We start from the raw sequence: 26,860 nt of genomic DNA, 5'->3' as shown, positions 1-26,860 counted from the left end.
CGGTACAATTCAGAACCATCAGGCCCCGTCGATCCTGACTGAACATCGGAAATTGCCTAGGCTTATTCTGAAGCAGACGGTCAAGCGAAAAAAAAAAAGCACATCGATCGCCCGTACAAAGCCCCTGATTTACTGTACTGAAAGACCGGTTGACCAATAATGATCTCGATGCAGGTTACATCAAAGACCGTCCTAACGCTTTGAGTTAAGTTTGGCCATGGAAATGATTTCTGAACACGAAATGTTTACAGGATTTTGGCACCCTTGGGCGTCGGAATTCGTTCAGCCGTCCTTGACCACCGTACAGCAATAGAGAGCTGCCTACTCCTAGGTATAGAGTTGCAGACTCGTAGCCTCGACTATTTTCAATGCCTTTCTCATTTATTTCTCTTCCGTCCTCATCTTTGGCCCAGGCAATGCATTACGAGAACTGCAAGGGTAGTGTATAAGATACCTGAAACGAGTTAAAATGGCAGTCGATGCATCGGAGGGCCGGTACAGTACTTACTCCACGTCCAGCACATGGAGGTATATCCGGCATATTCTTTGAGAAACCCGCCGATAATTGGACCCAGAACAGTCCCAAGAGATGCAGCAACATCATCAAGAGAGAAAACACGAGACATACCCCCTTCGGGTCCGAATATGCCAGGTGATTCCTCCTGATACCCTCTGACAATGGCTGTATGGTGTCAGAAGCGAACGGCGACGATTTTGGCCGAACAAACACTCACAGGAAAGCTCGACGGGGCCCACATTCATCGTAAATGGCCGGGCTACACCGATGGCGAGCATGCAACCTGTGTACAACGCGCCGCCTCCGGTCCGGACACTAGTCCAAGGGAGATAATCGGTACCGGCAAGACCGGAGAGCCCTAGCATCACTGCTTGGAAAGCCGCGGATGCCGTGGCAGGATAGCGCACCCCGAACCGGTCACGTAGCCAACCAGCCACTGGGCTGACCAGGAGGGTTGGGATATTCAGGCAAGCAAACAAGAAGCCACTCGCCCCAATACCCCAGCCGAATGTTTCCTGCACGTGAATGGGGAGCGTCGCATGAAAACTTGTGCTAACCGTTGTTGTCGATACAACCACAAACAACGCAGTCAGCGCCCTCCTATCGGTAAGGATGATAGACCAGAAGTTCCCTGCAGTGGAACCAGCTTGAAGGGTCTGGCTTGAAGTACAGAACGGGGTGGCAGCGTCACAGGTTAGCGATCCTGTCGACTCTCGCCTGTCACTGGATGCACTAGGGATATGCAGGGGCCGACTTTCGACCATGACCAGACGTGCACAAAAGTCTATAATGAGGAGCAAGAACGGCAAGCACCACGTTGACCAATAGCCCACGTGCTCCAAGAGTAGACCAGAAATGGATGGTCCGCCGATCAGTCCAAAATAGAGAAAGGACATCATTATGCCCTCGACCTTACCCATATCATCCCCGCCCACGGTGTCAGCTACGGTCGCAAGGCCAACGATCCAGACTGAGGATCCAGCAATCCCCTGCATCACACGGCCGATGAAGAGCACAGCAAGCGAGTCTGCGCCAGCGACCATGCCAGTACCGATGAAACACGCGATAAGCGAGAGTAGTAACGGGAGCTTGCGATTTGAGGATTTATCGGCGAAATGGCCGATGATTGGACCTGACACCACCGAGACAATTCCATGCACGGCAAGCACAAGTGACGTCAACTGTTGGATTTTGACTTGACTCACATGCAGTCGCGTTTGAAGCATGTATGGCAGCATAGGTACAAGGAAGCCATAGAGGAACGTTTCTTGCACTGTCAGCCATCCACTCAATCAGGATTCATGTGGTATACAAACCCGAAAATAACGCAATTGCAATTGTTGAGAGGATGAACCATTTAGAAGAACGCCAGCTAAGACCTATAGTCCGATTGCTGCGTTGGAAATCCTTCATGTTGACTGAGTTTTTGTTGACCAAGCAGTTGAATCCAGTCGAAGGGAAAAGTTGTACTCGTCGTCTCTGGCCAACCCAGACCTGGAGTATCTGGTTAAAGCCGGATCTAAGAGATTATTCGTGAGATGTCTTTATTCATGAGGTGACACCAACCCATACCGCAGGTGTGGGTTGGTCAGAGACGACAAGTACTATGTATATCATCTATACTAGAAAAGCATCGTTGGCGCTGTAATATAATTGGTCCGACAGTTAGGCAGGGTGATTTTCGCTTCGGTCCAGTCCGTGAGCACCTAATGCAGAAAATAAAAGAACTATTGAATCTCAGACCGTATATGCGACTTTGTGGGTCCATGGTCTCGGACTTAGTGTCTCCGGGAAATGACAGGAAAGAAACTATGCAGATCCATAGTGGGATTTAGGATGCGAAATCTGGGTTTCTTTTTTCTTTTTCCTGCTCACTATTACCTACTTGAAGGCTTTCTTTCTTTTTCTCTTGAGAAAAGCTGAAAAGGAAAAAGAAAAAAAAGTTCAATTTCCTAGTTTTATGCTGTAAGGACCTGGTGTGTAATCTTGAAAATTTCTTTAACAACTCGAAATACATGAACATGTATACGTAGTGGTACTTTACATGATACATACATGGTTGGCAAATCTAGCTAGATTGATGACGGTGTTTTCAAGAGCCGCCGGAGCGTCCACAGCATGATTTGGTTCTCAATGGCACTCTTTGGTTCATCTAGCCTTGGGCCTGATCAATGAAGTTGATCACCTTTCGCCCTGTAGTGCTTCGGAGGAATCCTTCATAGTCAGACAGATATCGCAAGTCGAACAATTCTTCGTTGTTCTCAAAGACCCAGAAGAGCTTTCGTAACTCCCGTGTCACTTCTTCTTTGCTAATCGTACCTGGCTCATCGTGCCGTAGCACACGGAGCTCAAGAACAATACCCAGGTTGCTCTTATCTCCTTCATTGTACCTCCGTATAATCTGATATTGCAAGATACCCCATGTCTCGGTGCGCATCGCCTCCTGAACAACTGGAAATTCGAAATACTCCCCGTACCAATCGAAACTCATTCGTCGATCTCGTCCATATATCCGTGCGACTTTGTAATGAGGTGCGTCCTCTGCTGAGAGTTCGGCTTTGATCGTTTCTGGCAAAGGGTGAAGCGAGCAAACATCACCACAAACGTAGCGGATGAGAGGATGACGCAATCTCTGCAACGAGGTTTGCACAAGCAGACCTTTTTTGCCATCAGGAAGAGGCTGAGCATCAACACGATCCGGGTCTTGATAGTCCTCAATAGCGAAGGGGAATACCTCGAGATGCATCGAACGCTGGTCATAAACAAAGTCGGCATAGTTCTCTGCCTTTGTTGTCTCTGTCAGTTTGGCTGGCGAGGCAGCCCAGGGTCCAGACTCCGCACTTGCGATCACTGAAGAGACGGCTGCATCGGGAAAGAGAGAGCTTAGGAAGCTGTGCTGGGCCACGGTCATCGGCTCCGAGGTATATATCACTTTGTTGATCAGCAGTTGCCGTCTTTTGTCCTCTGAGAGGGTAGAGATGTGCCGTGATAACTGCATGATCTGACCTGCGTCCCCGGCAATGGCATTTACTTGATATTCAATGAGCGTCTCGACTATCTTATCCTGTTCCATTTGGCTACCGGCACAAAGAACCGAAGCACCAGACGCCTCGAACACCTCCGCCATGAGATCCAATGCTCTGTCCACTTTGTTAGCAGGTTCTCTTTCTCTATCGATCAGCTCCCAACTATAACCTACCGATATAAATGTCCCGAAACGTGCATTGTCATGACCCAGTCTCCTGGCCCTGTTATCCCTAATGACCGCAAGAGATACCCAGTGGCTGCCCGTTGTTGCCGATTCTCTTGCGAATCTGCGGCAAAAACCATCGGTGAGCCCTTGCCAGATCCCCCGCCAGTCGTGCTGATGTAATTCTCTTGTCGATATCCATTCCGAGGGTCTCGATCAGTGGTCAGTCTGGCGATTTCCTTGTACCTGGTATTTTTAGCAACGCAGGCCACGAAAGCCAAAGCGGGGTGGCTTACAGTGCCTCTTTCCGGGTCAATGGGAACGATGATAACTTGAACTCTGTTGCCGACTCACGAAAGTTCGCCAACAGAGCGGGCAATTCTTCGCGCCTCGGAGGATATGGGGTGGCGGAGTAGAAAGGGTGGACGCTGGCGATGGCCAGGACATCACCCAAATCAAACCCTTTTGTCGTGCTTGGATTAGACATAGCCTCGATCTTCGGTCAATAACGTATGCCTTAGAAGAAGCCTAATATGGGAGAGACAGAGCTGTGAAAGCAGGAACAAAGAGAATGTGGGGTGCAGATATGCATGTTTTCTAAGGGACTATCACTTAATCTATATACTGTTTATCTCAGTATAAAATACAAACTAGTACCGACCGACACTTGACGACTTGACCATATTTTGAGTCTTTTTCATTAAAGTGGGTCTTTTACTTCGTACAGAATATGGGTAGTCTAGCGGAGGTGATAGAGTACAGTACATGCGGGGCGCACTAGGTGCTCATCACGCATCACTGCAAAGTACTCCATAGCGTGGCACTAATCAGTCACGGGTGTCAGAGTTAAATCCCTCGCCAGGAATGCAAATTCCATCACATATGGTCGCTATCTTCGATCTGATCCAAGTCGTACGTAATTGATACAAGTGCATTTGTCTTAAGACACTATGGGGGTGTGCATCAAGAGCAACACTTAGATAACATACAGCCACCAAAGTGTGGAATCCCTTCAGTACTCCTTTGATACTATCGCAAGCGCAACCATGAAGAAGCCAACGAACCACTTTCAAAATATTTGCTTTCCCGCAGACGGTAGCCATATCTGTCACCCAGCAGATTTGACTTTGAGACTCGAGCTTCACTACTGGAGAAGTTTCATCACGAGCTCGAGAAGTGTAGTCCCCGGGAGACGTGGGTCGGCGATGCCCACCAGAAATCTGCCCCTTATCCAATATTTGGCAATGAAGCTCACCATGGAGCTCGCTTTCCAGAGCGGATGCCGATCGAGCCGGTGGAAGAACAACTGTTGCGGGTGAGTCTTAAGGCTTTCTTCGGAACAGAAGTGGGCATTCTGTTAATTTTCAGATCCATTGGCTGTATCAACAGGGTGAATTTCGTCCATTCCGGGATTACCAGGGCTCTTGGGGGCCGGATTTCCTGCTTGAATCCGCCGATGACCCGGAGCAGATCGAGAACTATCGAATTTGTGAGATCAATGCTCGCTTCTGAGTGGATGGATTTCTCTTCACTGCATTTGGCCAACAAGCTCTTCTGGATATGGGGCTCGAGCAATTTGGTATTACGGGGGCCACAGACCCGCAAATCGTCGCACATAAAGTACGGAGCTCTTGAAGTGACCGTACCAATTGCCCACCAGAGTCAATCAGAAGAATTGAGACATGCTAGTACCGATGTGAGGCGATCAAAGCTCTGCGTTAAACCTAACAGACTCGGAGAAGCTGGGTAAAGTTGGTAGGGTAAAGAGTGGTGCAGGTTGTACAGTACAAGTACATAAATCTCTGCGGGGAGTTGATCGAGCACAGTGTACACAATATTATGCTGAACAATAGAGAAAGAACAAACAAAGCTTTCTATTCCGTTCACCCCGAGCTGAGCGCAAGAAGGCTCCTGAGGAACATTGAAGACCGGGCAAGCCGCAGCAGCCAACCGCGGGGGAATGAATATGAGAAGTGGATGAGAGGGGTCAATAGTTCGATCAACTATTCGGGCATAGCCGCCGGAAATCCCGCCCGCAGCCGCAGTGGGGCGGGAGAGGGAGCAAATCTGGGCCAGATCTGAATCAGGTCCGCTGGAGCCTGGGCGGGAGGGAGTTCAAGGTTAGGTCCCAATCTCCGACTACATGGTATGATGGCACGGTGCTCTAGCCCCGGGGCCGCTGCCAACAACACTTACCTGTGCGTCCTGGAGGAGCCGAATTAGGAAGCCGCTCAACCGAGTATAAACCCCCCCCCTCGCCCCGGGATTGTCTGCGCGACGAACAGTTGTCAAATCGAAGCGTTTTTTTCCCATGTTTCGATCCGCTCACAACACAACCCAAGGATAGAGGCCAGTCGCACTTGTATTGAGCCATGATCGACTACCAGCTACATCGTGCAGTGAGAGACACCAAGACGAGACGGAAACGCGGTAGGACGATCGATCCCCTCGTAGTAGTCGATTAGCCCGATCTCTCAGACAAGTCTCGCCCGCGATCTGGGCCCATCAGATTAGGCCATCCCTGTGAGCCGAGATCTGCAGCAAGAAAGTGGCGCCCGATAGGCCACTATTGCACTGCCTAGGCTGGAGGGGCTGACAATCTTGAGGAAGAGTACGAAGTAGATGAGGGGTATGCATGATGGTATATGGCGATCGGTGTCTCTTTCATGTCGATTGGATGCGCGTGATCGTGGCTACTCATGGCCGATCTCTCACCTACAGATTATTGCTTCCAATGCTCGGCGCTTAAGGTAAATTCGAGGGTCTGAGGGTCCTGCTATCAATATCCATAAATACCTTCTGACATCGACAACTAGATGGGATATTGGGGTATGAGAAGAGCATAGTGCCGTCGTAAAGTAGTTCAAGAGATTCCCTCTTACATTAGCACACATTGTCTTACCTTCCACTTAATCTGGTCGTCTAATTTCATCTACCCTCCGCTCACACACTTCCTTGAGGAAGAACAAAACATGGGTGCCTGGAAATCCGAGCCGACAGAGACCGCAAAGAGTGTCAACGGGTTTCTCCTCTGCGGATCACACAATAAGGTCGGCCACAAGGGACTTTTCTCCCCCCCGGTTCCAAGTTCTCTTGAAGGAAGCCATCCGGACCCGATATCAACCCGACGAGAACGAGCCCACCCCGTCCGAAGATGATATCAATATTGTCTACGACATCGTGACTGTCCGGGCCGTCACGCACCTCATGCTGGATGGCGCTTATCAAGTGAAATCCTCAAATTCCTTCCCGGAAGCTCACTATCATTACTAGGAATTGAGGGCATTGAAGCAGCAGAGCACCGTAAGTCCTGGGGAAAAAAATGAAAGCCCAAGCTCCCTCCTACTTCTAAAACTTCCCCGACCATTTCCTTTGGCTCTATGACTTGTTCCCGCCTAACCCTCCCTGTCATCTCAGCACGAAACCGCCGACTTCATCCGCTCAACGATCTCGACGTTCCTCTGCACCCAACGCAAAGGCCAGGGCGAGCAGGCAACCTACCAACTATTCGCGGACCTGCTGGAGGTCACCAACGAGGCAACCATCCAGGCCTTCGGCGATGAGCTGGCAAAGGGAACGTACTACGAGTGCAACAACGTCTGCCACGCCCTCTCGAACCTCAAGAATGCGGGCACGATTGACACGAATATGGAGTTGACTATCCGGAAATGGGTGGCCAAGGAGGTCAAAGGGAGTGTGTTCATGACTTACTTCGGGCGGGTGGATGATACCCCCGCGTTTGCTGCCAAGGCTAGAAACTGGGAGGCCGTCAACAATATCCTCGGTACCCGTGTTGAGGGTGATAATGCTGCTGATGCACTTGCTTATGCTACTGAGTGATGAATATTGACAAACGCAGGGTCTATGAGTTAGTTCTGGTAGTAAATGAGATCGGTATTCTGCAGAATATCACGTGTATCATGAGCAGGGACAGGGAGCTGAGATCGTTGCCGGTACTCCGATGACAGAACTAGGAATGACCTGGTGAAGAACGAGCAATTTGAAAGAGAGAACCGATTATTCGATGAGGAATGAATCAAGAGAATAAAGATTAGATTGATCGCTATAAGCAGCAGGGCCATTGAGGACCGCGGAGTTGTAGATGTAGTGGTAGTCGTTCGTGGCAGAATGTCGTCAGGGGGTATAAAGTTTTCGGGATCCAGTCCCGCCCAAAAAAAGCCTTCCAGCTGATAATCCATCACCAACGCCAGTTTTCCATCCCATTTCCCAATGTCGCTGCCAAACCCAATTCCCAAATGATGAAAAGAAAGAGAAACCAAAGAGAAAGAAAGAATAATCAAGAAGAAAAACCAGAAGAAAACGCCAAACACAAAAAAAACACAAAACGCAACGAACGCAACGCACATCACACATAACACCTAACACACGCAACACACACACACAACACACAACACACAACACACAACACACAACACACACAGAATACAATCCATACACATAACGGGATCGTATAATTCATAATAGGGAAAATTCATCTAATCTAACATGCGAGCATTCTAAACTGCCTCGCGAATAGCCTACGCGGTGTATGTAAAGACATTGATCAACTTTTTGAAAGCCAATGCCGAAACGGGAAACAAGAGGAAACACATGATAATCGAGGTCGCCAGTCAGAACTGTGAGAGCACAGATATCCTTTGGTTTACCCGCATATCGTAAGATAACCCAGACATGACCTAAGGAGCCATGACCAAGGCAAGAAGGGCCATGCGGCAGTAAAGGCCATATCTCATCTGTGTCAAAGTCAGTGGATATTCAAGCATAGTAGAGGATAAAACAACACTAACCTGGCGGAAGTAAGCGGCCCGTTGGTCGAAATCAACCTCCTCTGAGATCTCGGCATTCCGAGGCAGGGGGTGCATGACGACCATATGGCTCTTGGCGTGCTTCAGAAGAGCATTGTCAATGACAAAGCTGTTCTTCAGGCGCTCGTACTGCTCAAGGTCGGCGAAACGCTCCTTCTGAACACGAGTGGAGTACAAGACATCAGAGCGGGCGACAATCTCGGGCGTCAGTTGCTCAGACTCCAGAACGAGCTGGCCAGAAGCAGCAATCTGCTGGCGAACCTCCTCGGGCAGAGACAGCTCCTTAGGGGCGACAAGTTGCACCCGAACGTCGTAGAATTGGAGCAACTTGAGCAGAGAGTGGACGGTACGGCCATATCTCAAATCGCCAGTGAAGGTGATGGTGAGACCACCGACAGTTCCGAGCTCCTCACGGATGGTGAAGAGGTCCAGGAAGGCCTGAGTGGGGTGCTCGACGCTGCCGTTGCCACCGTTGATGACAGGGACCGGGGAGTACTTGGCCGCGATCTGGGTGCTGTTAGCATCGGGGTGACGCAGAACAACAGCATCTCCGTAGCAGGCGAGGGTTCGCAGAGTGTCCTGGAGGGTCTCGCCCTTCTTCGTTGAAGAGTGCTCGGTGGAAATAGCGATTGTCCTTCCACCAAGGCGCTGCATAGCAGCATCGAAGGACGCGGAAGTTCTTGTGGAAGGTTCGTAGAACAGCGTGGTCAACAGACGACCCTTGAGGATGTCAAGGACACCCTGGCGCTGAACACCAAGTCGCATCTCTTGAGCCACGGTGAAGAGCAAGTGCAGGTCAGCGCGAGTAAATTGATTGACGGAAAGCACATGCTTCTGCTTGAAGGGAGAACGGGCAAGCATCTCCACCAGAGAAGAGGAGACCTGAGGCACGGGGGTGTACAAGGGAGGGCCAAGCTCGCCAACAGCGGGAGCAGCAACCTGATCGGCAGCCCGGCGGGACTGGCGCAGAGGAGTACCAGAGATGGACAGTCTGCGATCAAAAGAGCTCTCCGGGCGGGCGCGAACCATGGGTGACATGGCCTTCACAGACGGAGAAGCCGGGGCAATGCGATGAGTAGACATGTCAACTCCCTTGGGAGCGTCAGGCGTGAGCGCGCCATCAAGACAGGAAGTCTTGCCCTGGAAGGTCACACGCTGCACAGCACCACGGACGTTCTTGCCGTTAAGTGGCGACCAGACATGGGGGCTCTGGAACAGATAAGGACGATCGATCTCAATCTCGACAGAGCTGTCAGCTTGGTCATGAATCTCGAAGATCTTCTTGGGGTTCTCGTAGAGGCGGGCGATGATGTCCTCGACCGTCAGGCGGCCCTCAGCCACAGCGGTGAACAGCAGAGGCAGCGACTCGGCAATACCGACGACGGGAGAACCCTTGTCACCGGCCATCTGGAAGGGGATGCTACCGATGGAGAAGACATCTATGGTGCTCAAGTGCTCCCACAGGGCCTTTTGGTCCTCAGCGGAGGGCAAGAAGGACTCAGGGTACTCATCCTTGGAGAAGAAGAGGCAGAAGATGGACACATCGCATGTCACCTTGAGACCCTTCTCCTTGCTGAGAGCAATCAAGGTAATGTCCTCCTTGGAAGTCACGTTCATCACATGAATGTTGCGGCTGTGAAGGCTGGCCAAGAGCAGCACGGAAGCCAAATCGGTAGACTTGGCATCAGTGATGATAGGCTTGCTGGAAGGCCAAGCAGCGAAATGGCTAGTGACAGCAGCGACCTTGCTGATGTTACCAGAAAGGTGGTTGAAAGGGATGAAGAGAGAGCCAACATCTCCAGTCAACTGACCAATCTGGTCAGCGTTGGTCGAAGTCGCTGACACGGAGAAATTGAAGTCACAGAAAGAGCTCTTCTGAGCGTTCTGCTGGACAATATTCAGTGCAGCAGCTTCAGTGACCGAGGCATCGACACCAACGGGCATAACGCGCACCATGCTGAAGCCAGCGGCAATGGAAGCCTTGGTCATGAGCTCGAAATCGGTAGAGCCCGGGGTGACCAGACCAGGAACAAACGCAGCAACGTTGATCAGTCCAGGAAGGATGATAGTACGGTGGCTGGTCTGATAATCCAGAGTACGCACAGCAAGGTCATAGTGGCGGGCGATGGCCTCAATCAAGATCTTGGCGTTCTTAACGTTGGTGACCAAAGGAGTCTGGTAGTCAACGGCCATACGACGAGTACGGTAACCCTTACTCATGTAGTTTGCTGGGCGTCTGAAGCGGTTGTTAGACGGCAAGTTGATATAGAGATCAATGAGGTTGTTCGCCAAGTGCTGAGTGAGGGAGTATTCAGACTTAATATCCTCCTCTTCACCAGGCAGGATTTCAAGGAACTTGACGGGAATGCCATTCTCTTTAAGGAAGTCCGCAGTACCAGCGGTGGCAAAGAGATTGTACTGCAGCTGGTGAAGCTTGCGGATGGATGGAAGCATCTCCATCTTCTCCTTATAGGAACCAATGGAAAAGAGGATGTTGCGCTTGGGAAGCCGGAATCCGGTCGAAATCAGACCCTTAAGATAAGCCTCATACTTGTCACGTCCGAATGAAGCAACTTCTCCGGTCGAAGCCATCTCAACTCCGAGAACAGGATCGGCACCTGATAGACGGGAGAACGAGAATTGAGGGACCTTTACACCGACGTAGTCCTTGGGGATAGAGACAGGGGGGTACTCGGCGAATGGGACGCCAATCATAGCCTTGGTAGCCATCTCGATGAGGTCGACGCCCATGACCTTGGACACGAACGGAAACGAGCGAGAAGCTCTGACATTGCACTCAATGACCTTGATGTCGTTGTCCTTCGCAATGAACTGAATGTTGTAAGGACCCGTGACATTCAAGGCATTACCGATCTTCCTGGTGGCCTCTTCAATGCGACGGACAGTTTCGGGATCCAAGTCCTGGGGGGGCAGAATTAAAGTAGCGTCACCAGAATGAACACCCGCATTTTCGACGTGTTCGGAAATGAAGTGTCCGACCATAACACCGTTGCGAGCGACGGCATCCATCTCAATTTCCTTTGCGTTCTCAATGTACTTGGTGATGACAACGGGGTGCTCACGCGAGACATCAGCGGCCTGGTTGAGATAGCTAGCCAGATCGTGCTCAGAGTAGACGGTGTTCATGGCCGCGCCCGAGAGCACGTACGACGGACGCACAAGCACGGGGTAGCCGACCTTGTTGCAGAACTCGGTTGCCTCGTCAATGCTGGTAAGTTCTTTCCAGGCTGGCTGGTCGACACCGATACGATCAAGCATGCGGGAGAACTTGTAACGGTTCTCGGCACCATCGATCATTTCAGGCGATGTACCAAAGATCTTGACGTTCAAGCGGTGGAGGGGCAGAGCGATATTGTTCGGGGTTTGACCACCCATAGAGATAATCACGCCGCTAGATGACTCCAACTGGTAGATGTCCAAAACGGTCTCGAGGTTGATGTTCTCGAAGTACAGACGATCAGCCTCATCGTAATCGGTACTGACAGTTTCAGGGTTGTAGTTGACCATGACAGTCTTGTGACCTTGATCACGCAAAGTACGAATAGTGCGCACTGAGCACCAATCGAACTCGACAGAAGAGCCAATGCGGTAGACACCGGATCCAAGGACCATGATACCATTGTCGTTGAAATTGACGTCGTGCTCCGAAGCATTGTAAGTGAGATAGAGATAGTTAGTGAATGAGGGGAACTCGGCAGCAACAGTATCGATCTGCTTGACAATTGGGATAATTCCAGACTCAACACGCAGGCGTCTGACAGCGAGTTCGTTGGAGCTCAAGAACTTGGCAAGCTGGCGATCTGAGAAACCAAGCTGTTTGGCGCGCTTGATCAAGGGTCTAGGCACAGTCGTAGCATTGTAGGAGGTCATAAGCTTTCCAAAGTCGCTGAGACCCTTCAGCCTGCTCAAAAACCACTTGTCAATCGAGGTGAGCTTCCAGATGTCGTCAACACTATAACCAGCAGCCATGGCATTGGCGATAGCAAAGAGACGCTGGTCGGAGGGAGTCTGCAATTCACCCTTGATGGACATCAGGGCATTAGTTTCATTGAAACCCAGATTGTGGAAGTCAACCGAGCGAATGGCCTTCTGAATTGCTTCTTCGAAGGTTCTTCCAATGCTCATGACTTCACCGACACTCTTCATGGAAGACCCAAGTTGAGTAGACACACGGGTGAACTTTTTAAGATCCCAGCGGGGGATCTTGACAACGCAGTAGTCGAGAGAGGGCTCGAAGCATGCGCAGGTGACCTTGGTCACAGAGTTCTTGATCTCATTCAGTGGGATGTTCAAACCCAGCTTGGCGGCGATGAAGGCAAGAGGATATCCAGTGGCCTTGGAAGCAAGCGCAGAAGATCTTGACAAACGCGCATTGACCTCGATGATGCAGTACTCCTTCGAGAAGGGGTTGAGGGCATACTGGATGTTACATTCACCGACAACTCCAAGGTGGCGGATAACATTGACGGCCGTTGTACGCAGCATGTTATAGTCCTCGTCCGAGAGAGTCTGAGAAGGAGCAACGACAATGGAATCACCGGTATGGATACCAAGAGGATCGAAGTTCTCCATGTTACAGACAGTGATACAGTTGTCCCTAACATCACGAACAACTTCGTATTCAATTTCCTTCCAGCCTTTCATACTCCTCTCGATAAGAACCTGAGGGCTGGCAGCGAAGGCCTTGGTACAAAGTTCCTTCAGCTCATCCATGTTGTCGGCGAAACCACTGCCGAGACCGCCAAGGGCGTAGGCGGCACGAACGATGACGGGGAAACCGATGTCCTCAACAACTCTGAGAGCCTCCTCCAAGTTGGAGGCAGAGGCAGACTTGGCACATTTTTCACCGATTGAATCCATACTGCGAGCGAAAAGCTCACGATCCTCAGTCGTAATGATTGTATCAATGGGAGTACCGAGAACCTTGACGCCGAGAGACTCGAACTCGTCCTTGAGTTGAATACCAACCTGCAGCGCAGTCTGGCCACCAAAAGTTACGTAGATAGCATCAGGTCTCTCGTGCTTGATGACTTTGCGCACAAAATCTGCGTTGACTGGGAGGAAGTAAACCTTGTCCGCCAAACCCTTCGATGTCTGAATGGTGGCGATGTTAGGGTTGATCAGAATGGTGTAGATTCCTTCTTCCTTCAGAGCCTTGATGGCTTGACTACCAGAATAGTCAAATTCACCGGCTTGTCCGATGCTCAGACCACCACTACCCAAGATGAGAACCTTCTTGACGGAAACACGGGGAGAAGCCTTGATGTTCTCCTCCTTGGCGCCGCCAGGGAAGGAGACAGGCTTAGTGAGGGCCTCGGGAGAAGCAATCGTGTCCTTGATGGTGTTGATGAAAACGTCGAACAGGAATTCGGTATCCCGAGGTCCGGGTGTGCTCTCGGGATGGAATTGAACACTGAAGAAGGGTCGGCTGACATGGCGAATACCCTCGTTGCTACCATCGTTGGCGTTGACAAAAAGCTCCTCCCAGCCCTCAGGAAGGGTAGTGGAATCCACAGCATAACCGTGGTTCTGAGAAGTGATGTGACATTTTCCGGACACCATGCTCGTACAGGGAATGTTGTGGCCACGGTTACCGAACTTCATCTTCTGGGTCTGGCAACCAACGGAGCGGGCAATCAACTGATGACCCAGGCAAATACCGAACACGGGGGTTCGGGCCTCCTGCATGGTCTTGGCCAGGTTGTTGACGGTGGTAGTGAGCGTAGCGGGGTCACCAGGACCGTTCGAGACGAACAGACCGTCATAATCCTTTCCGGCAAGTGTAGGGAAATCGTAGTCCCAAGGAACGACTAGGACCTCGACTCCGCGGGCAAGCAAGCAGCGCAGCTGGTTGAACTTGAGACCCACGTCCAAGCAGAGGACACGAACCGGGCGGCCGGAGGGGTGCTTGAGGGCAACATTTTCGGGAGGTGAGAAGAGCTTGGGCTCCTTGATGGAGACTGTGGGACCAGCGTCAGTGAGATTCGTTGTCGACCGTAAGTGTTTGATATAGGAACTCACCCTCAGCAACGAGGTTCTTCTTGTTAGGGTCAACCCATTCCGTCTCCTCAAAGAAAGGTCTCCAGCTCTCCTTCTCTGTGGGCACCTCGGTGGCGCTATCCACAAATTCGGACTTCTGCAGGAGCATGCGACCAAGCATGCTGCCCTTCTGACGAATACGCTTTGTAAGAGCACGAGTATCAACACCGTGCATGGCAGGAACTCCTTGTTCCTTCAGCCATTGGCCTAGCGATGACTGGGCCAGGAAATGAGAGTAATCTTCTCCGGCATAGGTCGCGACAACCAAAGCCGCCACATGGATCTCAGTCGATTCGAAGTACTTGGGCAAAGTCTTCAAAAGCTCATCCATGGCATCACGAGACGGAACACCATAGTTGCCGACGAGCGGGAAGGTGATGACCAGGATCTGGCCCCGGTAGGAGGGGTCGGTGACCGACTCGGGATATCCTACCATACCGGTTTGAAAGACCAATTCACCAGCAACGCTCTTCTCAGCACCAAAGCTGTAGCCTTGGTAGACTGTGCCATCCTCGAGCTCAAGGGACATCATCCTCCCATCGCTGTCACGAGTCGGGGAGGATGCGGGAGCAATGACGGCTCCACTGTGAGCTTCCATAGGAGGAAGCGGTTGCAATTCCTTGCTGATCTGATTGTAGGCCACGGCGCCTCCAGCAAGAGGGCTGGAGGGGAGCGTAACCTCCTCGGTGGATTGGGGCATAGCGCTGGATTGTGGGGGAGGGGAAAAGGTCCTCTCGGGACTGTGTGTCAGAGGTATTCTCTCTACCGTAGCATCAGCAGCCTCCAAGATCCTTTTGTAGAGATGCAAGAGGAAGGGAGGGATGTCGTTTTGCTGCTTCTGCACGGGAGGAGGAATAATAAGAAAGAGAAGAGGAGGAAGAGAAGAAATCTCAGAGTAAAAATTTTGTGTACGGGGGTCTTATGGAGCTTTTTCATTGGACTACTCGTTTCACCGATCCGGGGATTGCTGAGCGTTCTGCCGCCTTCTACCGCTTGCGAGGAAAAATTTTCTAGGATTTTCACTTTTGACCTTACTCTTTTGAGTCAATCTGGTTGCTTTCGTGTAGCTCACTCTTTTATATAATAGCCCCCTTTATCGCTTGCGATCGTTCAAAAAAGACTACTCAACCCTCTTCAACGCGTTGCAATTCTAGTCACATATTTTTATAATTGTACCATAGCTCCTCATAAACCTGTGAAGGCGAAAGGCAGGGGGAGGGGGGCACAATAGCCAGAGCAGTGACCTCGTGGGTGAGGTCATACAGGTTGACTGTTGGCTAATGAAAATACTTCGTCAACTCCGATCATCGGTTTCCTGGAGGGGTTCGGGGGAGAAATGGAGGGGAGGAGGAGGGGGTAAGTGGCTCTTTTCTGCACACGCCACACAGAAACGGGCCGGTTGTGCTGTGACTTCTCCGTATCCGTACTCCGTAGGTATTTTTGTATGGGAGGGGTCCGTCCCCAGCTAATATTTGCCGATGTCGCCCTATTCCTGTTACGGTCACTTGGCAGAGCACATGATTGGTAGATATCGAAAAGCTCGCCACTCCAGCCTTGATCGACCTCGCGTGCAGCGGAATTACTGCAGGCGGTGAACAGCAGTCCAGTTCCCTGCTTTGGATCTGGTCTGGATCGATTACGGAGTTCGAATCAGCGATCCCTTGCCCCGAATGGCGGTACCGATCCCGGTTGAGCGGTAGACCCGGTACACGGAGGGTAGTAACGCTGCAGAGAGTGAGTGCAATGTACTCCGTACACGAGTATAAGTACTTTGGGTGGCAGTATATGAGGGCAGCAGATGACTTTACCCTGATTTAGTTTCATGCGTATGATCATGAAGTATGAAAACAAGTCAGTGGTCGGAATGTGGCAAGTTTATGCAGTGTCATCTGACCTTTCTTATCTCGTTGACGAAACGGACCTATGGGCCAACATTCAATAAGCAACTATTCCGGGGCTGTTATGGTAGAATTGGTGTGAAGAAAACATATAGTTGCTCAATATACGAGTAAGATCATTCAAATTAAAGTGGAGGATCGAGGCATGTTAAATTATCGCAGAATGTGCATGAATATACCTAAGTACTCATACAATCTGAAGGGGTCGGTCGCTCCGTAGCCCTTCTATATATTTTTATCCGCGAGCTTAGCCCGCGCCATTATCAAGGCTGGCCGCCCTTCGAATCTCCCTACGTAATGGTCTCACCATTCAGGTCAGTGCTTCAGACTGGCTGGCCAAGGCCCAAGCAACTACTTACCTTGCGCTAAGACGCGGCCTGGGCGTTGTCGCATGAAATCTCAAGATGGCTGATAATTTCCCTGCGACCTTCCCCTCCACTGCTGCAGGCGCATGTGAGCTGCGTCAATTCTTGCAGCAAATCGTTTCATCATCCGGTAGCTCTCCCTATTCACTTCACTCGGCGCAAAAACGCTTACTCCGATCACGCGAACTTGCCTGGCGACTCTTTCTAATTGTTCCATGAATTCTACGCAGGTCATTATCGTCTACCTTTCTGTCGTCTTTCAACACGGATAGTGTCACTATCTCTTTGTTTGTTTGTTTTCGATTCTGTTCGAACATGATATGACCCACGGCCTCGAAACCGTCGCCCCTCGCCCGATCGTACCTCGACGAACTCGCTCGGAATCATGCTTGCTTCTCTTCTGCGCCCAAAGAAACGGAGAACATATGCCGATCGTTCTCCGTTCTCATCGCCTTATACTACTCGAGACTCACCATGGCCGTTCTTCGACAACGCCCCGCACGGTGGGCTGGAACAGGATCATGGAGAGTTCGACGAAACTAATGGCTTCGACGAAGTAAATGGTCGCGCACGGGGCTTTCATCAAGACGGAGAAGAAGTGGAAGATACTCCTATTGAAAGCAGTCCCCTTCTTCCTATCTTCTCTGCCTCTCACCTCGGTATGGAATAACATGTGCCATGAGCTTCGCATAGACATTCAATAACTTTTTTGAGCATACTAGATACTCTTCCGGTTTATGATATTACGCATGCTATCCGCCCATTGATTGTCTCGCGCTGCGAAACTACGTTGACTTGGGATCAACTGCGATCGCCTCAAATTTCCCAATTTCTTGTGAAGCCCATTCAGCAAAAGATACGAGGGGTACACTTTTCCCGAGCTACCTTATATGCATTGATGACCAATTGCTTGCAATTCACGAAAGAAGTTCATTCGAATCCCGGCAATAGTGGTGTAAGTCAGACCAGGGCTATGGTGAGCGAGCTTCTTGCTATCAAGTTGCTGAGGGAGTACACAACAAGAGAGTTGATTGATGCGTTGTCATATGAATTCTACCCGCTCAATGGCCAGGCGGCGACTGAACGTGGCCCAGGGTGGTACTCGGTGCAGGGTAATAAGCGACCAGGCATCGCTCGCATATCCTGCCTCGAAATAGCCATTAGAGCTCAAGCTAAACGATTTCTATCGCATCCTCTTGTTGTACAACAGCTAGAGGCCATCTGGGCTGGTACGATAGTATTCCATTCAGCTGCCGATAGTCTCCATCGCTCGCTGGCGCGGCCGCGTCAGAATGGAGGAATAAATTATGGATCGACACCCAACCTGGCACCAGCTCGTCAGCAGACACAGTCCGGAATATCTGGTCTGCGCCGTTCAGTGACCATCTATGATCCGAGGGATGCGTCCTTGTTCAAGCTGTCCAGGCTGCGGGTGCCTCGGTATCGTCAATTCTTATCGACGCTGTCGTTCGCGATTTTGCTAGTTTTGTTTCTGGCTGTTTCACAACAACGTCATCTTGAAATTACTTCACTCGAGATTGTTTTCTGGCTATGGAGTGCTGGCTTCATGCTTGACGAAATCGTCGGTTTTAACGAGCAAGGCTTCAGTCTGTACCTCATGAGCTTTTGGAACCTGTTTGACCTCGGCATTCTGTTCCTTCTCTTCTGCTATTACTGCATGCGGCTCTACGGCGCTGTCATGCCATACACGCGCAACAAATACATTGCTGATCAAGCATATGATATTCTGGCTGCCAACGCTGTTTTGTTATTCCCACGTCTGTTTTCGATCCTCGACCATTATCGGTACTTCTCTCAATTGCTCATCGCGTTTCGTATCATGGCGTCGGATCTGATCGCAGTGTTTCTACTGATTATTATCGCTTGTAGCGGATTCTTTGTTGCATTCACCTTGTCTTTCGGCAATGGTGAGGATCACTCACCCGGGGCCGTGGCTTATGCCTTATTTCAAATGCTGATGGGGTTCACCCCGACTGCGTGGGCGCTTTGGAATGACTATAATGCACTAGGAAAAGTCATATTGACTATCTTCTTATTCATTTGTCATTTCGTGGTTGTGACCATCCTGATTACGGTACTCACAAACTCCTTCATGGGAATTGTGCAAAACGCCAATCAAGAGCACCAATTCCTGTTTGCCGTTAACACCATCTCTATGGTGAAGTCAGACGCACTTTTTTCTTATGTCGCGCCAACGAATATACTGGCGTGGCTGATTGCCCCGTTACGTTATTTCATGTCTTTCAGACAATTCGTTCGTGTCAATCGCACGATTATCAAAGTTACCCACTTGCCTATCTTGTTCTCGATCTGCCTCTATGAAAAGACGATCCTGAGCTTTCAAGTTATCGATTCCATCGACCTCATTGATCCTTCTGCTCGTACCAATAGCGCAGATCGATTTCGACCCCGTCGCAACCGATTCAGGGCTTTCACCTCTCAAGGAAATCGACTTGTCCGAGAACCCTCCGTGGCTACATACCAGAAAGACCGAGCCTTGGATGCTGTGTTTAGACAACCATACCAGGATGAGCCGGGTAGAGGGCCTAGAAAGCTTCACCCTCGCGAAAACGACTTGGTTGTCAATAATTGGATGCAGACTATGGGTTCAGGACCGGCTAATCCTCCCGATGAGCAAGATTCAGATGAAGTGGACCGTCTAGAGAGAATGCCAAGGAAACGATCGGGGTATCAGCAATGGTTGACACGAAGCTTACGTGACTTTACAGAGTCAAACCGGTCGGCTACCTCGAATCCTGAGGATTCTGCCCATCATGTAGCATCGTCGCCAGCCACACCTCGTCCTGGGAGAGGCTTCCTGACTCCTGCGAGAACCAGACAGCTTTCAAGACAAACGGGCATGGAGGGCGATGACGAGCTTACGAGTGATGACAATGGCGAGTGGACGGAAGAACGGCAAGACCGGCAAGACCAGCGATTGAAGTCGAAGAATTCTGAGGAAAGCACCCTGATGAACGCGGACGAAAGCTCTCATACTACACAGCCAAAATATTTCAGTTCTCGGCCCTCGACGGCGCGACTTAAGTCTCGCAAAAACAGCCCTGCTCGGCGCATTAAGTATCATACACGGAACTACTCGGGTGCGACGATGTTGTATAACCCCATCTCAAAGAGAAGTGAGCATGAAGATACGGATACGTCGCCAAATCCTGTAAGACCAAGGGCCCAGACCCCAGACCGTGCAAGTAGCATCATTGGTCCCCCTTCAAGGGGACCCTGGGCTCTACGACGACACAGTACGGACGGAGGCCGGTCTCGAACCACGACATTGCATAGGTCTGATCCCATGTCTGTTCCTGATATGAATGGATTTTCAGCACCAGACTCTCACTCCAGAGGGCGTCGTCAGCCATCTATATTGGACGGTCTAGGCTCCGACCTGGGAGATAATAAAGCAATCGCAAATGGTTTTCTAGGAGGAGCTCCTTCAAGCATGACCACCCAAATGGCGTACGCAACGGGCAACATCAGGCGCCCTGACAGTCCGAACAGTAATCAGGATATGCTCAGCAAACTTGTTTTGGCTCGGATGAATAACATAGAAGAAGGTTTCCGCGAGGTGATCAAGGAAGTCAAAGATCTCCGTCGTGGTGGTGCGAGTCGCAGCCAAAGCCGACCTGAAGAGCAAGGCATCACTCAGCGAGAGAAGAAGAAAAGACGGCTGGGCGACAAGAAAGAGGCAAAAAAGAATGGCCCAGGCTCCCGCAGAAGCAAGACTAGCAGCGAAGGCCAATATTCTGACGAGTCAGACACTCGATTGCGCGAGAATAAGGCCGATTCGCCGGATGAGTAACGAATGATTCCGTGAATGGAACGATGAATATGGAATGCTTAATGCTAATGTACTAGTATCTGGTTGGCTGTCTCATCAATTTTGTGTTATTTTACATAGTTTGGTCCATGGATACCCTTTCTACGAATTTGCTGCTTGTTTCACGGAAGATAGTTTTGCATATTGCTCCCAATCTCCATGACTCTTGTGGAGTTTTCATATCATAAATCAGCCACATGGCCTGGGCAATAAGTACTAGGTAGCTGCTAAGCTATATTTTTATATCACAAAGCTTGAGTGCGACTGCACTTTCTAGGCTCCGCTCTGCGGTCTTTCGAGGTACTAGGTCATAATTGTCGGATTCACAGCTAGTTTAGTAAATACTTAGGACGACATCGTCACACAATCACCTCGTATACTAACCTTTATGAATGATTCAAGATGGCATTCATTGCATGTGCCTTGACGTGTGAGTCAGACGCCTTTCAACTTGCATGCTGTGCTGCCCAGGTATGAACATTCGAGACTCGGTTATGAGCTTTGATGCAATGATTGAAAACCTTGATGATTTTGAGGGCTTCGAAAGTGAAGGAAGCGGAACTGTGGCTGCTCATACCCATAGCCAGGATGGGCTCTCGGATTTTGGGGAACTCAATCCAGAACTTGAATTCATGTCACTTGAGAATGGGAGAGGCCGCGTAACACGTGATGAAATCCGGGGTTTGGGGGCGGCGACGTCACGGACTGATGATCTTATCTCGCTGTTGATGCCTCAAGGCACTCGACGGACAACAACTGCAACTTCTTCGTCTTTCCTTCCAGCCTGATACAACACTCATACCCTCCGGCAGATACATAGCCATTTCAGCATCATGGCCTCCGCCTCATCCTCGAAGCCTTCGAGCTTCCTACTCTAGTATGTCTTCCAGGTCCCAAAAAAGCCCCAACGAAAACAATCCAGCCAGCCAGCCAGCCAGCCAGCTCTACTACTCTCCCAGAACGATCCAATTTTCAGAAGATAACTAAAAAATTTGACTCTCCCGATTTTAGCTCTTGCATCGCCCACCGCACCACTATCCTCGCCGAACATTCCTACCCAGGCACCTCCTCAACAGCCGCCTCCTCCCTCGCCTCCATTATCCTCCCCAAAATTTCCCACGACAAACCTCAGAAGCTAACCTACACCCACGAGCGACTTTTCGTGCACTACATCGCCGATTCCCCCAGTGGTAGCAGCAGCAACAACAATGATTCCTCATCCACAGAGCCCAACTCCTACGCACCGCTCAGCTACATCGTCGTCGCGACAGCTGAACAAGGCCGCCGCATCCCCTTCGCCTTCCTCCTCGAAATCAAGCGCAAGTTCCTGGCAACATACCCGCCGTCGAGCACGGACTTCGCCACCCTGCCCGCCTACGGCTGCGCCGCGTTCAACCCAGACCTCCGCGCGCTACTGCAGACGTACAACACGGCGCCACCGTCCGACTCGCTGGCCTCTGCGCGGCGCGAGATCGACAGCGTGCGCGACATCATGACGGAGAATATCGAGCGGGTGCTGGAGCGTGGGGAGCGGATCGATTTGCTGGTCGACAAGACGGACCGACTTGGGGGCAGCGCGCATGATTTCCGGATGCGGAGCCGCGGGCTGCGGCGGCGGATGTGGTGGAAGAATGTCAAATTGGTGGCGCTGTTAGTCGTGGTCGTGGTGTTCTTGGTGTATTTGTTTGTCGGGATGGGATGCGGGTTGCCGGCTTGGGGGAGGTGTATTGGGTGAATATGATGATGAGATAGATGGGATGATTGGGGGTATGTATGTGTGGGTGGTGACCAAAATAGCATCTGTCCTTTCTTTTTGTTCAAGTTGAGATTGAGCCCTTGGGTTTGTACCTTCGTTGTTTTCATTCCTGCATTTCCTACGCCTTGTTCTTTGATGGGATCATGAATATCGATGGATGATGAGGGCGAGCCTTTGATTGTTTCATTTTTCATGTCGGTGGTGTGGGTGTGAGATGGATTCTCAATTCCTACCTACCTCTGTATAATACACAATAATGTAGTCTGTTCGTGTTTATGGGACTGTTTGCACTTGACTGCAACGTTGACGTTATGCTTGGATTCAAGGACAGTGCGCGGACGACATGGTATACTTCTAAACTGTAACGCACCAGCTATAGGTACTGTGGGACTCTTAGTTGCACAACTCAGAGCTTCAAGTTCTAGTTTCTATATGTTGGGAAACTGGCCACAGCCCTTTCATACCTCACGCAGTACTGCAGAGCATTTGTGAAACAAGTACAACTAGGAGAACTTTGGACTGAGGAACCAGACGATGACCAAATGCCATGAAAATAATCCTTTATTGAATTCAATAGCTAAGCTAATGCACGTTTTACAATGTGTCTCACTCTCAAACCCACAGCTTCCTTGCTACCGAAGTAACATCAGTGCGAGTCTGCAAGCGAGGCAAAGCAACCCCTGGATTAGATCCAGTTTAAGTCCTTTGCAATTCCTTCTTCGCCAGTCGTATACCTCTTCAACCATTGGGAAAGGATTGACGAGGAGATAAACCTGGCGGGGTCTCTTGGGAAACCAAAGGGCGGAAAAAGACAAGGAAGGAGGTTCAGCTACAAGTGGATGGTAGCTTAAAAAGCAATGGGCCCGAGGGACTGAAAGCGTAGTGGCCGTGATGCCTCATTCATAGCAGGTACATGTCTCATCATACAAGACCAGGGTTTGCTAAGCAATCAGGCTCGTGGCCTAGGTGCCCATTGTATTCCATCAGTTTCTTGCCTGGTGCAAACTGCGACCGAAACAGCCTCGTTCCTTGCGCAGGTGCCTCGTGTGCCCCATGCGTCTGCCCGATGAACATTGGCTTCGTCATGACCAAGTTGAACATTTTATCCGGGACATCTTGGCCTGAAGAGACCCAGAAGGGCTATCTGGAATCTTTATATTGCCATTGCAAGCCTCAAGCTTGCCTGGCTCATCAGAGTAGACCAGATTGCCCGCCGAGCCTCTTGAGCTAGGAAGGTGTCCTGAGCGTCGTAATGTAGACGCGTAGTGTGTTGCTTCCGATCGTCCCAATCATGCAAGACATCTCAAAAGATCACCTCCGTCTTGTTGCATCGCGTTGCGCAGTCCTGTTCCGGGTAGTGAAGACATGTAGGGTATGGTCCTGGGAAAAAGATAGAAATTGTGGAGGTTAAATGTTGACTTTCGCAAACGCGTAGATAAAGTTAGTGTGCGTCACATGATCTAGCTACGCTTAGTAGGGTATCTAAGCTCCCCTATTGGCCATCCAAAAGCTAGTCTGAGTCAGGAAAGACTGCAATCGACTCAGTCACGGGTGCAGAGATGCCGCCGGGCGTCCGTGACCGCCTGCTAATTTAGGAAGCAATCCGGGGCGTCGGAAGATCCTCCGGCCATTGTTCGATTGCATTTCGCGATGCGGCTATTCGAAGTCGCGTCAAGCTTTGATTCTCACTTTGCTGAGGGTTGCACCATAGTTGCTCCCTGCTACGGTTACGTGGTATAAAACTCATTGATCCTTTACATCCTTCTTAGTCATATGTCTATTACCTTCTTGCCATGAACGAGACGAAAATCAATTCGCGCCCAAGACCTGATAACGCGGCCTGGCACCAAACCGGAAGGGAAAATGTCAAACAATGATGACATCCAGTGGCTCGAGAGCTATCTGCGCTATGGCTATGACCCCGAAGCGCAGAGGTTCGAGGACAACAATATGGCTTATTTTCAGGCAAATTCCTATTTTGCCTTGCCCCCACCATCTCAAATGTCCCACCCTTCTCCAGGGACGAGTCACGCTCGATTTCAACCACCATACCCACAAAGCCGCCCTTCAGCTGAAAGGACCAATGTAAGGCCTAGTGGTGCTACTTCCTCGTCGGTGCCTGCGCAATTTCCATCCCGTTCTCGCCCATCGCAGGGACCGCCGCGTTATGCTCCTCCCTCGACCAGCGCGTCATCACCCGTATCACAGACGCAAAGCTCGCAGCCTCGATACGCTCCTGTCCAAGGCCCTGGTACATACCAAAATCTAGCGCAACAAGCCCTATATCATACGCCGCGGGCACCGTCCCCGCAATCTCAACGGCCAACTCACTCCTATCCACCAAGCACAGCAGCAACAGTTCCCCCGCCATCGAAGACAGCTTCAGCTCAGCCTCAGAACACAGGGTCTCCGCAGTTGCTCAACCCTACACCAACCCAGCCACATAACGTTGCGCCTCCTCGTGCCCCTCAGTCGGGCTTTCAAAGAAATTGGACAACGGCCCCCGAAGAGAATAGGGCCGTCTCGTCTTCTGCACCCCAGAGCGCGCCCCCGCCGACCTCGAAAACGGTCGCTCCTGAGTCGCTAAAGGTGGCTCATTATCAGACGCCTCAATCGATGCCCTCCCCTGTGGCCTACCCTGCTCCTTCACAAACTCCACCTACAACACAGCCTACAACACAACCTACGACACAGAATACAGGCGGACCCAACCAAGCCGCTCCCGTCGCGCGGTACTCGACACCCTCCCAGAGCATACCGCAGATGGCACAATTCGGAAATAGACCGGCCTTTGATTCCGTACCTGGTTCAGTGCCCGGCCCAGTCCCTCAGCAGGTCATCCCACAAAATCATAGAACCAGTGGATCCGCAGATCAGGAGTCGGGACCTGATGCTAAAAGACGTCGCGTCGCCGCTCCGAAGACGCCAAAGCAACCGGTGTTATTCGCATCCACAAATGCTGGCCTCCCTTCAATCCCGGCTGGTGGCTTGTCTGTATACAGCTATAACCCCACTAACAGTGGCGGGCCTAAGCCGAAAGACTATATCAAGCACCGCGCTGACATCGTCAAGTCACTAAAAGAAGATGATGCCGCTCGGAAGCTGTCCTATGACCCCAAAACCATTGCGAGAGATGTTTTGATTGCATCCGGCCGTCATCCGACTGAAGAAGCATTGAACCATCACCTCTTTCGTTTACGTGATGTCTTCACCCATGTAGAGAACGGGTCAGATCTGTCGACATTTCGATGGGATTTGGTAGACTCGGTGGATGCACGTGACCAGAGACCCATGGATGCTGCCCATCCACCGCCCAGTCAACAACAGTCTGCGCCGCGTCCCGCGCCGCGTCCACCGCAATCGATTCCTCCCCCAAATCTGCCGTCACCCGCCGTGCCGACAGCGTTTGGGCACGTTCAACAGCCATTACAACACACGCCGCAGGTGCAGCTGCCACAACCGACATCTACCTCCCAATCGCCTTTTCAAATCTCGAAGCCGCAGGTTCAGCTTCCCGCACAGGCTGGAGTTCCTCCCTTGCAGCAGCCCTATACACCACCATCGGCGCAGCCGCAGCCGCAGCCACGATCTCAAACAAAGACACCATCTGTGCAGACAAACACCATGGTGGGCAAGCGGGGACCTGGGCGTCCACCTGGGAGCGTCAACAAGGCTCAAAAACCAGTAATGTCCATCCAACAAGTGGAATACCAGGTTTTCTGCTGCCAGTGGCAATCGTGTCGTGCCGAACTTCATAATCTGGAAGGGCTCAAAAAGCACATTTTCAAGGTTCATGTTTCGCAAACGCTGACCTGCGGCTGGAAGGGGTGTACGCAAGAGGAGCCCATGCCTGCTTCGCAACTGTTCAAACATGTGAAGAAGGATCATCTGGACTCTATCGCGTGGAGGCTAGGTGATGGACCATCTGTGCCAAGACCTGGTGAGAAAGCATCTGGATGATTGCATTTCCACATCACGCGTGACTTCTAGTATTTTGGGAGCAGCTGTTAATATTTGACATTGCTTGTACTATATAATAGGTGACACAACTAGCGAAACAGAGACATCTACGATTCCCCAGACCGGTCGACCTGGCATGGATGACATGCTCATCTTTCCGGCGAGTGGTTCGTCAATCAGGGCGTACCACAAGGTGCACAGCAACAATACCCAGCAACAGAAAGCTCAAGAGATGCTCAAGGCTGTGCAGCGATTGAAGGAACAGATTGGAGTTGGCTTGGATCCCGGGGGGTGTGAATTGACAAATTTCGTGCGGAATGAGCGACAAAGTACCCAGGAGGATGTCTATGAAGTGGTTGTTTAATCACGCGGTTTATCCCCATCATGCAAATCGACACTGTGCACGTGGCCGGCCTCGTCTTTCTCTGCTTCGAA

General features: G+C 50.9%; 8 protein-coding genes across 8 annotated transcripts; 5 read left to right on the top strand and 3 right to left on the bottom strand.

Moving 5' to 3' along the window:
• Window positions 1-157: 157 nt before the first annotated feature.
• BO97DRAFT_453084 (putative MFS transporter) lies at window positions 158-1,930 on the bottom strand (the record flags this gene model as incomplete). Its single annotated transcript, XM_025699057.1, has 3 exons — window positions 158-682; window positions 735-1,784; window positions 1,834-1,930. 3 exons carry the CDS (start codon window positions 1,928-1,930, stop codon window positions 465-467), a joined length of 1,365 nt encoding a protein of 454 aa, XP_025556199.1. The 3' UTR covers window positions 158-464.
• A 669-nt stretch (window positions 1,931-2,599) lies between these two features.
• On the bottom strand, window positions 2,600-4,266 carry BO97DRAFT_453080 (uncharacterized protein). Its single transcript, XM_025699056.1, has 3 exons — window positions 4,004-4,266; window positions 3,717-3,953; window positions 2,600-3,657 (listed from the first exon to the last, which is right to left on the bottom strand). The coding sequence occupies exons 1-3, from the start codon at window positions 4,192-4,194 to the stop codon at window positions 2,670-2,672; spliced, it is 1,416 nt and encodes a 471-aa protein (XP_025556198.1). The 5' UTR covers window positions 4,195-4,266; the 3' UTR covers window positions 2,600-2,669.
• A 2,413-nt stretch (window positions 4,267-6,679) lies between these two features.
• BO97DRAFT_439949 (uncharacterized protein) lies at window positions 6,680-7,547 on the top strand (the record flags this gene model as incomplete). The annotated part of the gene is made up of 4 exons (XM_025698028.1): window positions 6,680-6,757; window positions 6,807-6,935; window positions 6,981-7,010; window positions 7,125-7,547. The coding sequence occupies 4 exons, from the start codon at window positions 6,680-6,682 to the stop codon at window positions 7,545-7,547; spliced, it is 660 nt and encodes a 219-aa protein (XP_025556197.1).
• Window positions 7,548-8,404: 857 nt separating this feature from the next.
• On the bottom strand, window positions 8,405-15,293 carry BO97DRAFT_335312 (bifunctional carbamoylphosphate synthetase/aspartate transcarbamylase; the record flags this gene model as incomplete). The annotated part of the gene is made up of 3 exons (XM_025691426.1): window positions 8,405-8,461; window positions 8,516-14,514; window positions 14,576-15,293. The coding sequence occupies 3 exons, from the start codon at window positions 15,291-15,293 to the stop codon at window positions 8,405-8,407; spliced, it is 6,774 nt and encodes a 2,257-aa protein (XP_025556196.1).
• A 1,948-nt stretch (window positions 15,294-17,241) lies between these two features.
• Window positions 17,242-20,691, top strand: BO97DRAFT_335686 (cation channel family transporter; the record flags this gene model as incomplete). The annotated part of the gene is made up of 2 exons (XM_025691436.1): window positions 17,242-17,515; window positions 17,579-20,691. The coding sequence occupies 2 exons, from the start codon at window positions 17,242-17,244 to the stop codon at window positions 20,689-20,691; spliced, it is 3,387 nt and encodes a 1,128-aa protein (XP_025556195.1).
• Window positions 20,692-20,927: 236 nt separating this feature from the next.
• BO97DRAFT_82203 (uncharacterized protein) lies at window positions 20,928-21,540 on the top strand. The gene has a single exon (XM_025701088.1). It carries the CDS (start codon window positions 21,165-21,167, stop codon window positions 21,495-21,497), a length of 333 nt encoding a protein of 110 aa, XP_025556194.1. The 5' UTR covers window positions 20,928-21,164; the 3' UTR covers window positions 21,498-21,540.
• Window positions 21,440-22,769, top strand: BO97DRAFT_402602 (synaptobrevin family protein). The gene is made up of 2 exons (XM_025694544.1): window positions 21,440-21,586; window positions 21,721-22,769. The coding sequence occupies exons 1-2, from the start codon at window positions 21,543-21,545 to the stop codon at window positions 22,442-22,444; spliced, it is 768 nt and encodes a 255-aa protein (XP_025556193.1). The 5' UTR covers window positions 21,440-21,542; the 3' UTR covers window positions 22,445-22,769.
• Window positions 22,770-24,135: 1,366 nt separating this feature from the next.
• Window positions 24,136-26,677, top strand: BO97DRAFT_82108 (putative C2H2 finger domain protein). The gene has a single exon (XM_025701087.1). It carries the CDS (start codon window positions 24,329-24,331, stop codon window positions 26,423-26,425), a length of 2,097 nt encoding a protein of 698 aa, XP_025556192.1. The 5' UTR covers window positions 24,136-24,328; the 3' UTR covers window positions 26,426-26,677.
• The last annotated feature ends 183 nt before the right edge of the window (window positions 26,678-26,860 follow it).

Source organism: Aspergillus homomorphus, assembly GCF_003184865.1.
Source record: "Aspergillus homomorphus CBS 101889 unplaced genomic scaffold BO97scaffold_2, whole genome shotgun sequence".
Classification (NCBI taxonomy): domain Eukaryota; kingdom Fungi; phylum Ascomycota; class Eurotiomycetes; order Eurotiales; family Aspergillaceae; genus Aspergillus; species Aspergillus homomorphus.
Note: the sequence above shows the minus strand (reverse complement) of the source record. Positions and strands in the feature narration are given on the sequence as shown.

What these genes read in the sequence shown, in the direction of transcription:
- BO97DRAFT_402602 (XM_025694544.1), top strand. Translation starts at nt 21,543, where the DNA reads ATGGCCTCCGCCTCATCCTCGAAGCCTTCGAGCTTCCTACTCTA. An exon ending in CCTTCGAGCTTCCTACTCTA is followed by an intron (nt 21,587 to 21,720) that starts GTATGTCTTCCA and finishes TCCCGATTTTAG; the next exon opens with CTCTTGCATCGCCCACCGCA.
- BO97DRAFT_82203 (XM_025701088.1), top strand. Translation starts at nt 21,165, where the DNA reads ATGCTGTGCTGCCCAGGTATGAACATTCGAGACTCGGTTATGAGCTTT.
- BO97DRAFT_453080 (XM_025699056.1), bottom strand. Translation starts at nt 4,194, where the DNA reads ATGTCTAATCCAAGCACGACAAAAGGGTTTGATTTGGGTGATGTCCTG. An exon ending in TTGACCCGGAAAGAGGCACT is followed by an intron (nt 3,954 to 4,003) that starts GTAAGCCACCCC and finishes TAAAAATACCAG; the next exon opens with GTACAAGGAAATCGCCAGAC. An exon ending in GTTTCGGGACATTTATATCG is followed by an intron (nt 3,658 to 3,716) that starts GTAGGTTATAGT and finishes CAAAGTGGACAG; the next exon opens with AGCATTGGATCTCATGGCGG.
- BO97DRAFT_82108 (XM_025701087.1), top strand. Translation starts at nt 24,329, where the DNA reads ATGTCAAACAATGATGACATCCAGTGGCTCGAGAGCTATCTGCGCTAT.